General features: G+C 33.5%; 2 protein-coding genes across 2 annotated transcripts; both read right to left on the bottom strand.

The window, feature by feature from the left end:
• Positions 1-10: 10 nt before the first annotated feature.
• Positions 11-4,532, bottom strand: LOC110617697 (BAG family molecular chaperone regulator 7). Its single transcript, XM_021760655.2, has 3 exons — positions 3,642-4,532; positions 3,218-3,508; positions 11-555 (listed from the first exon to the last, which is right to left on the bottom strand). Exons 1-3 carry the CDS (start codon positions 4,329-4,331, stop codon positions 331-333), a joined length of 1,206 nt encoding a protein of 401 aa, XP_021616347.1. The 5' UTR covers positions 4,332-4,532; the 3' UTR covers positions 11-330.
• Positions 4,533-5,966: 1,434 nt separating this feature from the next.
• Positions 5,967-13,333, bottom strand: LOC110617427 (E3 ubiquitin protein ligase RIN2). Its single transcript, XM_021760186.2, has 13 exons — positions 13,148-13,333; positions 12,133-12,501; positions 11,419-11,496; positions 10,889-10,975; positions 10,661-10,782; positions 9,686-9,782; positions 9,467-9,572; positions 8,420-8,577; positions 8,011-8,148; positions 7,858-7,925; positions 7,542-7,766; positions 6,752-7,133; positions 5,967-6,253 (listed from the first exon to the last, which is right to left on the bottom strand). The coding sequence occupies exons 2-13, from the start codon at positions 12,370-12,372 to the stop codon at positions 6,197-6,199; spliced, it is 1,758 nt and encodes a 585-aa protein (XP_021615878.1). The 5' UTR covers positions 12,373-12,501; positions 13,148-13,333; the 3' UTR covers positions 5,967-6,196.
• Between the last annotated feature and the right edge of the window lie 2,969 nt (positions 13,334-16,302).

The raw sequence follows: 16,302 nt of genomic DNA, 5'->3' as shown, positions 1-16,302 counted from the left end.
GGACAAAATAGACGGAGAAGATGGATTCATTCAAAATTATCATCTCACCGCAGCTCAGGCTATGCTGACCAATAATAGAAATTTGCAGCTAAATCCACTGTTTTTAAGCTGGGAAATTCATGAAAAAGCTGAGACATAAGCATATTCAAATGAAACAGTAAATGGAAATACAGCAACAAGCTAGTAGAATTAGTCCTCATCTGAAGGAGCACAGCTAACCAATCGACAGCTGACCATATTAGATCATCTCCATAGTTTACAACAGCACAACAAAGAGTCAGGACACGAAGCAAACCCCGTGATGGGATGATCCATAACAAATCCATGTCATCACAGGCATGCCTCAAAAGTGCTAGTGAGATCATTATCAATCATTTGCACAACCTGAGCCACACCTTCCGCTATTTCCTTGCTGTTAACACCATCAGGCATATCAAATGTCCGCCTTTTTATGGAAAGTGATTTCCCAGGAGGCTGGGGGTCCACCACATCAAGCATTGCCTCTAGCTCATCCACCATGGACTTTTTTGCAGCTCGCACTATCAGATCAGCTCCCTGAGATTGCAATAAGCCAAAACCAGTGAAGAACCAATATAAACAGGAGATATCTTTGGTTGCTTGTATAAGGAAAAACTCCTTTTTCTCCTACAGGGGTTGGGAAAACAGGCAGGAGGGCAAGATTGACAGAAAAGCGGGAACAAATTCCTACATGATTATTAACATGAATGCTCCTGACCATCCAGGAGAAAGGCCGTCTGATAAGTAGACCAGCATCATATGCATGGTTCGCTAACAATTCATCGCCAAAATGGAACTCTTAATGCCAAATCAACAACAGTTCACTTTTGAACCAAAAGGTCAAGGGAGTGACAATAAGAATTGCCAAAAATTACTAAATCCAAAGATTAAAACTAAAAAGAAAAGGACAGGACATCAATAGGATTTGTAGAGAAACACTAAATCCTCCTCCCTCTAGCTTATGTTATCAAAAGGAAAGCATTTCATTGTCTTTGCTTAGGCTAGTCTTTGCTTAAACAATTAGTAATGGGTAAAAGAATTAATAATACACATGATTTTTTAAGTTTGTAAATAGACAAACAGGTTTCTCCACCAAAATTGGTCATTATGCTTTAATTCAAGATGAAAAAGACATGCTCTTCTAAGTTATACATTATTTGAGGTTTTACTGTTTACATGAAGAAAATTAAAATAATAATAATAAAAAAAAACACTGAAGCCATTTCAAGGAGTAAAATGGTGGGAAGTCTAGAGAGTCCTGCTTGACCCATATTAGTGGGACATAAAGAAGCTTATGCCCAGGCCCAAATAAGCTTTAGCAGCTTTTGAGTTTTGGCCAAAGCCTCCTCTCCATCCCCTCCTACTTACCACCTCCACCCCCACCCCCACCCCCACCCCCACCACCCCAAAAAAAAAAAAAAGAAACAGGTAAAGGAAGAAAGAAAAAAGAAAAGGGCTGAACGACATGATGTTATTCTAATGTGACAATACTATGCATGATAAATGTATTGAGTAAACAAATTAATTAGATGGTACCCTCTGATAATAGCATCCATATCTTCAGTGCCCCGTAAAAATTCTTTAGTTTCCATCTAAACTCTATCTATAAATCTACCCATTTCGCCTTGTTATTAATGTATGAGAAAGTTCATACCTAAGAACAACATTAGTCCCAAATCATGCAACTATCACTTTCTATAATTACACAATTGAGCAAGAAATTCCAAAATTTCACACCATTGTCACATTTCAACCAGTTTGTACTTGATCAGGTTATCCATTAAACTGTTCTATTACAGTGTTTCAAACTGACATTAAAAGCCCAAAAGTAAGGGTTTAGTGGACCCAACTTCTACTTTATCCTAAAACTTTAATAGTTGATACCCTTGCATTTGATGATCCAATGAAATAATACTCTTCCCGAATATTAGAGGAAACCCTGAGAAAAACTTGCCAAGCATCTAAGCAAATACTGAAGGCGGGCAGTGCATTTAGATAGTAACCTTTATAAACAATGCCTAAGTTTGACCTACAACAACATATGCACTTAAGAATGCAGGCAGAGAATAATTGTCCTACCATCTAATAAGAATTTTGAAATCATAAAAAGAGAAATTCATTCACAAGGCAAAAAAATAATGGTAACATGAAAAAAAAATAAGAAAAAAGAAAAGAAAAGCAAAATGTGATGTATTGATGTTGTAAACAATCTCAAATTATACATGTAAAACAAGACAGAAAACTAGATAATGATTTCATCTAAATTTATGCACCTTAAAATTTTATGAAACAACTTCTATCTTCTTTCAAGAAGAAAAAAGATGTACTTGAACTTTGAATTTGAAATACAAGTAATTTGAGTCAGAGTTTTGAGTCAGAATTTATGAACAAAGATTTATACTTCATAAGAGAAAGAGACCTTTGAAGTAAGAATTTCACATTCACCCTAGGTTTTCATCCACATTTATGAACCTACTTTATTAATGAATTTAATAAACTAAATAAAATGATATGTTACAAAACTACCTCAATTAGTTCACTTCAACCTTAGGCTCCATTTGTTCTCAGAAAATAACTTGTATTTAGAATTTTTTTTTTTTGTGTGGAAAATATTTGTTGTGGGAAATGTTTTCCAGGGAAATCATTTTAAAAAAAAGTAACTTATTTTCCATTAGTTAATTTTAATTTAAAAAATAAAATATATTAACAAATTTATACATAAAGGTACTACTATATCTTTTCAAAAAAAAAAAGTTTTTTCTTACAATGACTTAATTTTTCCTCAGACTAGGAAAATATTTGCTGTTCACCAGTTTTCTTGAGTGTCCCACACGCCACAAATATAGAAAATATTTTTTGCGAAAAATATTTGTGTCAAACAAATGAACCTTAAACAATAACGGCATTCCAAATACTACTTAAGATCATTGTTCAAGTAATGCATGGATTAAACGGAAGTCCTGTCTACCTTCGAAGGACAGTTGGAGGCACTAGCTGATGAGTTGGTGTTGTGGTTCTAACCTTGATTATGTATGTATAATGCCACAGAGTGAGGTGAAGCAAATAGAAGGCTATTTAGTGGAAGTGATTCAGCATAAGAAACAGCAAATTAAAAAGTTTTATATTGAAACCTAGTATAAAGGCAGAGAAAGTGTTTGCTAGTCGACATTATATAAAAGAAATTTAGAGGCAACGTTACCTCAATGGCATCAACAGTGAGGAGCAACACAATAATTTTTTCAGAGAACCTCTGGCGCTCCTCTGCATCACGGGCTACTTGTCTGCGGTAGGAGAAATTGTTGAACAAAGCTCTGATTTCCTTCAATTTCGCCTTGGCAATTGCCAGCTCTCTAAGGGCACGAAGAGCCTTTGATCTACGGATCAGATAGGCTCTGAAGGTCATCTGGATCAACAATGCAGCATCTTGACGAGACAACTCCGTCTGCTTTCCTTTACTAATTTTGGAAGCTCTAGCTCTCTTCGCAAACGCCTTCCCTCAAATTTAAAATAAAAAATAGAACACTTTACACTTCAACATATTGAAAGGATACTCATAAAATTGAAAAAGAGGGGTCATTTTCACAGGATGTAATCTAATGAAAGCAAAGAGTGATTCACTGTACCTGTCTAAGAGCCACAACCCCATGATCACAGTGTTCTTCAATCTCCACCAGACGCACTTCATTACCTCCCTTCTTTTCTTTCTTCTCCTTATCCTTTTTCTCTTTCTTTCCTGATCCGCTACACTCACCTGCATCGCCACTGGAAACTTCGAATGTGTACTTCCGCGAGATTGGATGCTCCGCTTCTTTTCCTTTCACCTCAGCGGTCCATTTGTAGTTCTTCTCAACTCCCGCTTTCTTCTCTTCCTTATTTTTCTTTCCATCTTTTATCTCCGCAGTCCACTTGTACTTCCTCTCCACTGGCCCCTTGATCTCCGCTGTCAATGTGTACTTCCGGTCCTCTCCACGAACCTTCCCGTTGATCAAGCGGTCAAACCTCGACTCAAGACCGCTGACTCGATCACATAAAGTCTGCAAGTACAACTCGGTCCCGACCCGTTTCTGGATCCTCTTGTAGGAGCAAAAAGACGAAGCTTTGTCGATTTGTATCAGATCGGAAACCGACTCGAAGAGCTCAAAGGGGTCGAGCTTGGGGGTTAAAAGGTCAAGAGCAAAACTGAGATCCTCAGATTCCTCTTCTACTACAAATGAGGGAAAAGCTAGCATCTTAGGAGTAAAAATGGAAGCTTCTCCGACATAGATGGAAGGGTAGTATGAGTCGAGGATCTTGATTCTCCTGATTCGGCTCATTGCTAACACGAGTTGGAACACAGCGAGTGAGGTTAGAAGCAACTGAACGAGTTAGGGCTTTCAGTGGGTGAAACAGGAGAGAGTGCGCACCAATTAAAAGGCATTTTACAGGAGAAAGAAGACAAGTCTGTGAGCAGAACGAGGAAGAGCATAGTCAAAAAGGCTGGTGGACCGTGGCAAGGATGATTTGGGAATTCAATCGCATTAGTGTCTGGGATCGTGAAGAGCGGATAACGTAAAGAAAAGTGTTCGCCGCATTTTGGAATAAAAATGTACATAAATGGCCTTGTCGTTATCAAAGAATTGCATAGAAATGAGAATCTGATAGTGCGATTACTGCATGGAGAGAGAGGATTGAAGACGTGCAAGCTGACGCGGAGCCCACGTGATTAATGAAAGTTCTTTCAGAGTTTGGGCCGGGCCCTGAATGAGTTTTTGATAAAGTCGATCCTTTGCTCAATGTCTTGAATATTTTGAACAGTAGCTCGGAGGGAGCACGAGGGAGACGAAAGTTTATTTTTATAATTGAATAATTTTTTTATCACGCCTATACTATAAAAATGTAAACCCTTATCCATTGAGTTTTAAAACCTGAGAGACAATTTTGATATATAAAAAAATAATACTAAAAAATAAAATACCAGAGGGCAAGAAGAACCATTTTTAATGAGTTCATATTTATGCAGTTCCTTAGATTTAATGTGTTATATAGATAAAGCTAAAATTCATCTTTAAAATTTTAACCTGTCCAATTTCTAATATTTTTATTGAACTCAATTGAAATAAAATGATTTTATTGCACTACTAACTTAGCTCCGTGCATCATAGGAAGCAAGGTTCATTATTTAGTAATCAGTTTTCAGTCTTTTATTGATCATTAAATACATCTGTTTATTACTAATTTTTTTTTATGTAATATAATATAATGCCTTATGCTATCAATGAAAAATTAAAATAAATAATTATTTTTAATCAACATTAACATTAGAAAATTATTTATTTAGTAAATACTATAATCACTTCATTAAACACAAAGTAATAGGATACCACATCATATTTAATTAATAATAAAGTTATTAATTTAATTTATTCTTTATATATATTATATATTGAAAAATTCATTTTTATTAATTCAACATATTTTTCATAAAAATATAACTTTATAAAAATAAATATTACTCAAAATAAATTTATAATATAAAATATATAATTTCTGTAATATTTAATTTAATTCTTATAAATTTACTTTTCCATAATAAAAAAATTAAATAAATTATTACAAAATCATTTATCAAGGAAATAATTGAATCTTGTGAAATTTTTAATTTTAAATAAGGGGTTAAAAAGAAAAAAAAAATTAAGCAAAAATATGCATCATCGACACTCAAACAGAGACTTCCATCTTCTCAAAAAATAAAAAACAAGCACCTTCATTAATTACCTCAAAATCTGAACAGAGCACCTTCATCTTAGCATTAAAAACGATCCATTCATCGTTGCACACAAGATATTTCAGAAACGTACGGCAAAGGTTCGTCCTGTAGGCTTGGGCAATGTAGAAAACTGATGTGGTTAGTTCAAAATCAGAATGCGAGGCTGACCATTCATCTATGTAGGAAAACCAAACACAAAATATAGTGTGCCTTTCCCCTTCTTTTATAAATAAAAACGACTTCATATATATACACAGAATGAAACTTGTAGACATTTGAAAAAAAGGCAAAAATTGAAATGACATGATAGGGGTTGGGGGGTAATTGACCAAGCTCGATTAGTGCGCTGCTCTAAACCTACAGATACTCGGTATACAAAGGGCAGGTCGACTGCTTGAAGCACAAAAAAAACATGTGCTAACATTACTGATTTCACATCTGAAGAAGATTGTTCACAGTGACGGTGACGGAATTTGTTCGCTGCAAGTCCTGCAAAGTTTAATGCATTGGATTCTTAATTCACAGACTCTGAAAAAAAAAAAAAAAAGAACAAGGCCATAATCCCCTCTACACTAACCAACTTGGTCTAAGAATAATATATTTCAGCATAGTAACCATTGTTATAATTTGTAAATGCAATAGTCAAATTCAGATTGCAATTTAGAAATTGGACCCGCAGCAAACGGGTAGCAACTAAAATAATAATTAAAACCAAATGGGACTCCAGCCTCCCTACCATCAAATCATGAACAGAAATGATAGAGTCGAAATTTATTGCAGACCGCACCGAATTATGACCCAAGCAAAAGCAACGACCTAAATGAGAGGGAAAAAGTGCAAAAATGTACAAAACACTCCCACTTAGCAACTACACACACATATGAATATGCATACATATTTATATAGGCAATGAGATATACTGATCAAAGATGACCAATTAAAGTAACATTTGTAGACCCTTGTGTTACAAGAAAATCAGAACCGTACCTGAAGTATCAACTCGTCTGGAATGTGAGGCAGAACTTCCCGTACTGTCTCGGCCATCGCAAGCATGTTTACTATGTTGTCACTTGCAGAGCGTGAGGCAGTCCTCATGTGTAAACCACCAGTACCTCCGGTTGATCTTCCAACAGTAGCAGGAGAGACAGAAGATGCAGAAGCAACAGCTTGAGAGGGATTCATAGGCCACAGGCTCCAAGTAGCATCCTCAAGAGCAGTTTGCGCATAGGTTTCACCTACAGATGCAAGATGTCTCATCATCATTTGAACTCTACCTAGTCCCACTGATCTCATAGCAGTAGAGGGACCAGCCCCATCTACACCCTGGCCTGGCCAAGTATGCAACCGGCTTGGATCCAAACCTGCGCCTCTATAGACCACACAACAAAAACAAACTATTACAATACAACAATGGTGGCAGAGTACACCAACACTATAGTACAGAACCCACTTGAAAGTTTTTATTGAAGTAAAATAACTTTTGACAAGCAATTGGAATGTTTTGGCATAAAATTCCAGACAATATCAACAATAGCATCAAACTGCATTTTTTATTAAAAATAAGAAGAAAAATCTAAAATGGCACATTTCCAAAAGTAGCGGGTGCTGTGAACATTCCCAACAGCAAAAGAGAAATGTACTAGATATAAATTTAGAGGATTTCAGTTAGATTTAAATGAGAGAAGAAAAAGAGCTTGTTTTATATAGAAGCGGCAAGCTGTACTTATTTGTGGGCAATAGAAAAGAGACTATTTTGATTTGGAATAAGAAATTGAACCTCCAAGGGATGCCTTCTATAGAATTATGGGTCTGATTTGTGAATACCCCTACAGGTCGAGTAGCAGCTGTCTGCTGATCAAGCCCTTCACTAATTTGACGAGCAAGCTGCTCATCACTTGAAATGTCTCCACGGTGATGGTTTGCTTCATTTTCAGTTCTGCCTATAAAAAGTGGCTTCCGACAAGTGGGACATGAGTACATTTCATTTAAACCCTGATCCAACCTGCAATTATTCGGTGATGGTCAACATAGTATTATTGTTTATATGCTATGCAATTACCAAGCATATTGTGAGAAAGAATTCTACATCATACCAGGATCTCAAGCATGCAAGATGAAAAAGGTGACTGCAATGTAGCTTCTTCGCCTTAGCCATAGGTTCCTGTTGTTTGCCAAATTACATTTTATGCATCCAATTAAAAACTAAAAGGAAAGAAACAAGGACATAAGTATATAACTATGCCTACCCTGCAGATAGCACATTCGTCATCATATGCTCGTAGCTCTTCAGATGTTGCATCAGGAAGAGCTGCATGAAGAGCACCTAAAGCTACTCTTAGTTTGGCATATCCTCTTACACGCTTTATGATAGCACTAAGCAAGGCCTGTGCAAAATTACAGGCTCAATGAGTAGAAAAGGACATGAAGTTGCGGAATGCTAACACTGTTTGGGAGGAGGTTTTATAAGGTAATGGAAGGCTTTTTAAGTTTTAAAACCATGTTTTGTGTTTGGAGGAGCCTATGAATTAAAGGGATGGAACCCTTCCACTCCTCCCAAACAACAAAAAATTATGAAAATCTTAAACCCCAAAAGGTCTTACTTCTCCTCCAAATAAAGTGTAAAGGATCCATGAGATTAGCAGAATAAGTAATTACACGTATATTCAAAAAAAGGACTGCATCCACTAGATGAAATGCCACACCATGAAGCCACCAAATGTGAATGTAATGACCAAGTGCCATTAACAAAGTTGCCAAGTCAAGGGAAAACCCTAAATTTCGGATAAGAAAGCCTTTCCACTCGGTCAACGAACCTGCAGCAGCATTTCTTAATCAGAAGATAATAGAACATTAATTACACTATAACTATGGTAAATGTTATTATTGTTTTTCTAGAGAAAAAGAAGAATGAATGAAAATAGTAGTGCTAATGGAATAGGACCACCAACATAGTCCAAAGGATCATATGCATCATTTGGAGCAAGGTATGGTGATTTCACATTGCAGCTATGAATTGCCTCATCACTTCGCACAAAGGAAGATTGGTGCCAGAAGACCCAAGTTTGGATTGGAGAAAATGCAGGTTCACTATTATTACCAAATAAAGCTTTGGCAAATTTTGGTTGTGGTTGGGACCAAAAATCTATATGACACACAAGATGCGGGAACAAATGGGCTCCCAAGCACAAAGCATGTCCAAGAGCAAAGTGCATTATCAAGGTCCATGCTTTTAGCCAAACCACTAGGCAAGCACTAAAAAGACTATTTTTTAGTAGAATATGTACACAATAATTTAACTAAATCAACAATTTTCACATATTATTGTTGACTAATAACCACTTGCATCCACCACATTGTACATTTTCCAATTATCTTCCCCAATAGAATGTCAATAACCTTGAAGGAAAAGCAAGGATATCACTTCTGGAGTACATAAATTACAGAGTAGAGGCCCCTTGTTCTATACATTAGCTTCATACTTCATATTCTCGATGTTTATCTTGAAAACAATTTTGCATTGGATAATGGATATACACATTTCTGTGCCTAAGTATACACCTGTATTTTGTGCTTCGGACATAGGCTCTAGGAGACCTTGGCCCTTTTGGTGTTCATTGCACTTTCCGCAAAAACTTCCTCAAACCACCCCATACAATCTAGGATAATCACCCTTGACATACCAAAGCAAAATTCAGAAAATACCTGCTGCTATTGCATCAAAAAGTTTGAACCTTTGACAATTTGTACTATTCCCTGCAGAATGATGGAACCAAATATCAAGCAGCTGAAAGCCATGTACCAACATCGCCTACAGTAAAAATTGGCTTGGTGAGTGTCGCTCATAGTAGTTCATAGAATACAAATATAATAAACAGAATCATTCATTGCCAAGGAAGAAAACAAGTGTTTCAAACTCCTCACCTGCATAGTCTCAAACGCAATACTGAATGGCTCAAAGAACAATAATAGAAACATGGATGAACCCAATGTTCTGTAAATCACCAAACACAGCCTTATCCTGTAAGCACCAAAAGATATGCATAAAGAAGCATTTCCAGTGACATTTATGAACATGCAAAACATTTTGAAATCAATTAAAAACAGAAGACTAAACACAGGAGTTGGGAAAACCAAGTTAATTAAATCTCCATCCTATCAGCAAAATCTGTCTGTGACTGTCAACCGGCATTCCCTTTTGGAGCTTTTTGAATTGAAAATTTGTTGTTTAGGACATCATCCTAGTTAGACTCTCCCAAAATTTAAGAACACAAAACAGAGACCAAATGCACAAAGCAATTCCACATTTGTGGGTACTGTGGAGTATCTACGTATGCAACCTTCCCCTTGCTTTGCAGGGAAGCTGTCTCAGAATTTAAGCATATTCTTTAAAAAATAATAGAGTTACTAACCAATGCTAGAAATCCCTTCCTCACTGTTTTGCTTTCCCGATCATTAGGTCACTGTCTCTATGCCTAGCCATTCTCGGCCCCACCAAAGCAACCACAATCATTTATATTGAATCTACACACAGTTACATACTGCCAACAAGCTAGAAGATGACAATCTCTATATGCACAAGAACTATGAACTTGCATTTTCCTTATTGAAACAAATTTCATTAGTGTCATAGCTTTCTACTTTCTGATTTGACTCTATCGAGGCTGCTTGCTGAATAAGATTTTACTTTGTAAATAAGGAGTACACGTTATTATCTAGTTTGTACCAAAAGCCAAATATTTTTTTCTCCATAAGAAATACTAACACTCATTATTCATTTATATAATCAGGTCCCTCTCCCTCTTCTGTTTGGCAGTCAGCATCAGAGAAAGAAAGGAACATTAATGCAGTTCCTAAATCACACATATGAAAAAAAAAAAAAAGGATTCTAGAGACTACCAGAAAAAGTCTACAGCCAAGACCAACAAAAGTACCGAATACACACGAAAATAAGTCCATGGCATTGCAGAAGGAGATGCATTCAGACGTTCAAGTCGATCTCTAGCCAAAGCTTGAAACATCTGTACATGTACAACATCAGACATTTAAGAATGCTCAGTAGTAATTTTATTATTCCCATAATCAACTTAAAACAGAATACTTATCATAAAACATTATGTCACGTGCCTTTAAAGAACAGAGAACAGTCAACCAGATCAACCACAAGCCTGCTTGAAATACTGTTGCTGGAATAACCAATGGAAGAAATGTCCCCTGTTCAACACTCATCAACAAAAATATGGAATTCCGCAACCATACCATCAGAAAGAAGAGGTGTAGAATCTCAACAGACAAGCAGCATTTCAAACATAAAAGATTTAAGCTTCAAAAATAAAATCTGACAACACCAATAGCCCACATTGTTGCCAATCCCATCAAATTGGTACCAAAACAATGGGAAAAAATAAGGGGCATAAAAGCCATTCTAGGTGATCAAGAATTTGAGAAATGGAACGCCCAAATAACACTTAAAGGAAGAGCTTATCCTCTTAAGTGGTTTCTCATTTATACTTTTTGCTTGTTCAACAAATCCTTATTGTTGACCAAACAAAAGAACTTATTAACACAATGCATTAAACTGAAACAAATTAGCACATCAATGTACTATGAATGAGAATCAAATATGTTCCACTCAGTCGATCAGGAAGAAATGTTACCTTGTAAATAACATAATTAACAAGACGTTCCATGAGTTTTCGAGTTTCAGAAGGGTAAAGTTCCACAAAGAATATAGTCTGCATATTGAATACAAACACAATAACCATCAAAGTGAACAGATACATAGATAGCAAATGCAACATCTTGACAATTCCAAAGTGGGGAACCCCACATTATAATGCAAACATGAAATTTTTTATAAGCTTCTCTAGCAAATAGGCTAGGAATGATAGTTAAGGCCTGTTTCCATAGGCTAAGGCTCAAGTGCAAATTACAGATCAGTTATAGATTCCACATAGGATGGGAGTAGGAAAGGGAATGGACATCCTAAACCAATGTTAACAGCAACATGAAACTTCTTTCATAGCAGCAAACTAAAGCCAAAGCCAACGATTGTGTGTATGTTGATTTTAGGGCTTGTACGGGTAAAATATGAAATCTTATTAAGATCAGAACATCTGAAATAGGGGTGTTCACAGTTACAAATGATCACTACTGTTTCCAGTTGTCAAAATTGAACACAAGATAGGTAGGGCCTTAAGGGAAGATTTCTAATGTTTGAATTGGCAAAAATTATATCTGGTTTTTACTGAAGTTGCTTGCCTTAACTAATGAGAGAAAGCTAGTAAATCAACTCAATATGCCAAGAAGACAAAATTGTGAATTTATAATACTTGAAACCAATAAATCCTTTGGTAAAATATCAAACTAACCTTAAGACAAAGATTAAGTAGAATGAATGCATTAAAAACAAAATTCGCCAGCAGCGCAACAGTAGCATAAGAACCCCACACCAACTCAAGAGCTTGGTTGGCATTCTCTGGGCTACTAAAAATCTCATCAATTAAGCCATCTGATTTTAGTTTGTCTAGCGACAACTCTGCCCAACATTGTAGACCCACAAAGCTCAAAGCTGTGGATGCTGCTGAAATTGCTAAGTAGCCCACACCCATTGGTAATACGAACAGCCCCGTCAACACTCAACTCCCAGATTCTCAAAAACTACATTAGCATGGCTTTCCGGCAACAATCACCAATTTGCATTTGAGTGCAGAGAAGCAGACATGTCAAGTGAGCTTAGACTGTCCAAAACCAACATATTTTAGAGTAAATAACTGGAGGGGGGAAAATATACACATATATTAGGAATGATTAGTCATCAAATAGGCCTATCATGATCGTAAATAGCAACCATTTACGGTGAAAACCAGAATAATAATAATAATAATATTAATAACAATAATAACAAAAACAACAACAACAATGATAAAAAGAAAAAGATAACTCTACACATTTTACAAACAAAGAAGAAAATAAACGAATTGACAATTAAAGCGTTTAATTAGCTTCTCAATTGAGGGCAATTTCTCCGCTGTCACGAACCAAATTAATCTAAATCCAATGAATTGTCAGAATATATATATAAACATAGAGCAAACAGTTACATAGAAAGCGAACAATTAACTGCAGCATGTCAATTCCAATAAAATTAATAGCTCAATCAAGATATAAACCCATACACAGCTCAAAATATTTTTTTAAAAAAATGGAGAAAAGGAAAAATAAACCCTAGATTTGAAATCAAAACGAAAACGTAGCCAACAGATGAGAGAAAATCAATGAAGAATTAAATAAGGATATTATTAAGTGACAGGAGTAATACCAAAGTTTCTCAATCGGCATAGAACTTGTTGAAATAAATTGCAAAATGACAAGAAAATTAAGAACCTGAATCGATCGGAGAAGGAGGTCAATAACGAACTAAGCTGGCGTCGGTGGCAGTCGTATTCTGCATCGCACCTTTTTTTTCCGAATTTTCCTAGAGAGAGAAACTGCAAAGACCAAAATTTTAGAGATGGAGGGAGAGAGGTATTGGGGTGTTCTATTTTTGCGGGAAAGCGGAAGCCAGATCCTAAAAAATAAAAGTACTGTGCTTATATACACGTCATTACAATAAAAATATCATCCTCTTTATAACAATATTTTTTTATTTTTTAATTGCCTTATTCTGTATGTTTTGGTCTCTCTTTTGTTATTCATTTATATTTTAAAAAATTATTAATTAAAAATATCGTGTAATAACGTATTTTACTGGTTGAAGTTTGTAACATCTGCCATGGGGTTGTGCATCTTATTTTTTTGTATTTATAAAAATTATTTTCTTAAGAAAATATTGCTATAATTTTGTGGTGTTATTGGTTGACTTTTAACAACTTTCATATCATTTTTTCATGGTCTGATAGGCTTATACAAAGACACTGAAAGGTAAAAATAAATTAATCTATTCAACAGATCTAATAAACATATCAAACAACCACAACCACAACTAAACTCATGATTCCACTGCAAAAACAAATTACATGTGAAAAATGATATTTTATTTTTCATTATCCAATCACGATATTAAAAAATAAATTATGTTATTTATTTTATGCACATAAATTTTAATTAAATTATTAAAAAAAGTTACTACAACTTTCAAACTTTATAACATGATTTTAAAAAAATAAAAAAATACTTCTTTAAATTAAAATTTATAAACATGGTGATAACGATCTGATATTCAATGGAATAATATAAACATGTATCTTTGTATAATAGTATTTTAAACATTTTTCAATTATTAACCCCTAAATTGATAAAATAGTAAAAATGTTTATTGATATTAAAATTTATAAAGATTTTTATGATTCACTAAAAACTTACTTATATTTTCTTTCCATATGCTATGTTTCACATATTAAACATTTTCTTTTATCATACTTTTAATTATATAAAGTCTTTTAGTGGAGCATTCCAGAGGGGCAGAATTCAATATGAGAAACTTCAAATTGAGAGCTATGCCTTAAGCCAACATATCTAAATAGACCATACCATCAACATTATTATTTATTCTTTAAATATTAATTAAGCATAATCACATAAATTCGACTGCCAAATAAATAAATCATGGGTTTTAAATGATAAGTAGTGACTTTGTATGGAAATTAATACATTAAATTATTTTAATAAATAAATATTAAAATAATTTTAATTTTAATTACAACATAATAATATTGAAAAAAAAATTATATAATGCGTAATTCAAATCAGTAGAATTAAATATATATCCACGTGTCATTTGTTTTTGTACTTTCTTTGCTTTAGGTGGTTTGGAATCACATCCAATCTTAAATATACACTAGTATAATATAATTTTTTTTAAAAAAAAAAATGCGTGATTTAAACAAAATTAAAAGAAATGAATTATTATTTTTATTAATTTTTTATATTTGATAAAACTAATAATATAATAATTTAATTCTATTGTGATAATTGATTTTAAATTAAAAAGTAAATATTTAATAAATTTTAAAATTTTAAAAGAAATGATTTCACTTAATATTATTTAAATTAAAAATACATAATTAGTTATTGGGAACTTTTATTTATTTATTATTTATTTTAATTTTAAATTTATTTATTATTTTTAATTAATAATTGCTCTTTATGAAAATTATTTTAATTTAATATTGATTGTTAATATTTAATACATTTACAATTAAGAACTTTATTCTGTAATTTGTTATTTTAAAAAATAATATTTATATTTTAATGGTAAAAAATTATGTAAATTTTAAAATTTAAATGTTATAAAAATAATAATAATAATTTTTCAATTAATATGATAAACATAATGGTTATTTATAAGAATAAATATTGATATTTAGTTAAAAAATAATAACAACGATAAATAATTTGAATTTATTATTAATTTATTTAATATAAAAGAATTAAATTGAATTTTATAATATTTAAATTAAATTTAAACAAATGATTTCTTTTGTGAATGTAAATGAATTAAATTCTATTAATATATTCTTTTTTCTTACAATAAATGCATACACCACAAAGGGCAATGAAAAATAAAAATACCAAAATATTTCATGAGAAATCAATTAAGGAGGTGTTTGGCTTATCTTATAAAATTTGACTTATAAGTTAATTTGAACTTATAAGCACGATTTAAATTTTAATTTGTTATGTGTTTATAAGTGTTAGATGATAATTAATTTTCTTGGTTAAAAATAATTTATAAGTATAACATAAGTTTTTTTTTAAATATGGTAAAATGAGTTGTTTAACTTTTAGATTTTATAAGCTGATTTGATTAGTTTATAAGTTAAGTTAAACATTTTTTATAAGTTAAACATTTGTATATTATTTTTTTATCATACAATTGCAATTGTATTAAAAAGCCAACGGATAATAAAATAACACTTATTAAGACAAACTCAAAATCCAGTTTATTACAAAATATAAGCACAAGTAACTCTAGAAGCTCATCAAAGGACACAGGAAGCCCACAAAATATTAGAAGTCCATAATCAAACACCCACAAAAATTTAGAAATGGCTCAGGTATGCAGCCATTGACACTGGCACCGGCACCAAAAATGAAGAATGAAGCAACGATGACGGACCCTAGCTGTACCGCCTAAGCAACACTTGCAACAATCGATAGAAGAAGAATAATAGAAGCAATCGCCTGGCAAAACCCAAAAACTTCCAAGTTTGCAGTCGGACTTCAACCGGAAAGAAGTATTAGGTGTTGATGATTTAGGTCTTTAATAGTCACAAAGCAACCTTACAAGATTATCATACTCCAGCACTAAATGATCCACCGATTTTTATTGCCTTGGACATGAATCAGGTGAAGAATGCAAAATACACGGACACCAACCAAGCCACAATTAAAAACTGTAAAAACACCAAAACTAAACCTATGCAAAAACTTAGCTATATTGAGCTCTCCCTACTGAAGAATATATGAGCCCGTCCTAATTAAATCATTCTTTCGTCTTCACTTTCTTTCTGCTTTTCTTTTTATGTTTTTATTTTAAG

Source organism: Manihot esculenta, chromosome 6 (assembly GCF_001659605.2).
Source record: "Manihot esculenta cultivar AM560-2 chromosome 6, M.esculenta_v8, whole genome shotgun sequence".
NCBI lineage: Eukaryota > Viridiplantae > Streptophyta > Magnoliopsida > Malpighiales > Euphorbiaceae > Manihot > Manihot esculenta.
The sequence above is the reverse complement of the archived record's forward strand: the minus strand, read 5'-3'. Positions and strand labels throughout refer to the sequence as shown.

What these genes read in the sequence shown, in the direction of transcription:
- LOC110617427 (XM_021760186.2), bottom strand. Translation starts at nt 12,372, where the DNA reads ATGGGTGTGGGCTACTTAGCAATTTCAGCAGCATCCACAGCTTTGAGC. An exon ending in TACTTAATCTTTGTCTTAAG is followed by an intron (nt 11,497 to 12,132) that starts GTTAGTTTGATA and finishes TTCAATATGCAG; the next exon opens with ACTATATTCTTTGTGGAACT. An exon ending in CAGACGAGTTGATACTTCAG is followed by an intron (nt 6,254 to 6,751) that starts GTACGGTTCTGA and finishes TAAACTTTGCAG; the next exon opens with GACTTGCAGCGAACAAATTC.
- LOC110617697 (XM_021760655.2), bottom strand. Translation starts at nt 4,331, where the DNA reads ATGAGCCGAATCAGGAGAATCAAGATCCTCGACTCATACTACCCTTCC. An exon ending in GGGTTGTGGCTCTTAGACAG is followed by an intron (nt 3,509 to 3,641) that starts GTACAGTGAATC and finishes ATTTGAGGGAAG; the next exon opens with GCGTTTGCGAAGAGAGCTAG. An exon ending in TCACTGTTGATGCCATTGAG is followed by an intron (nt 556 to 3,217) that starts GTAACGTTGCCT and finishes TTGCAATCTCAG; the next exon opens with GGAGCTGATCTGATAGTGCG.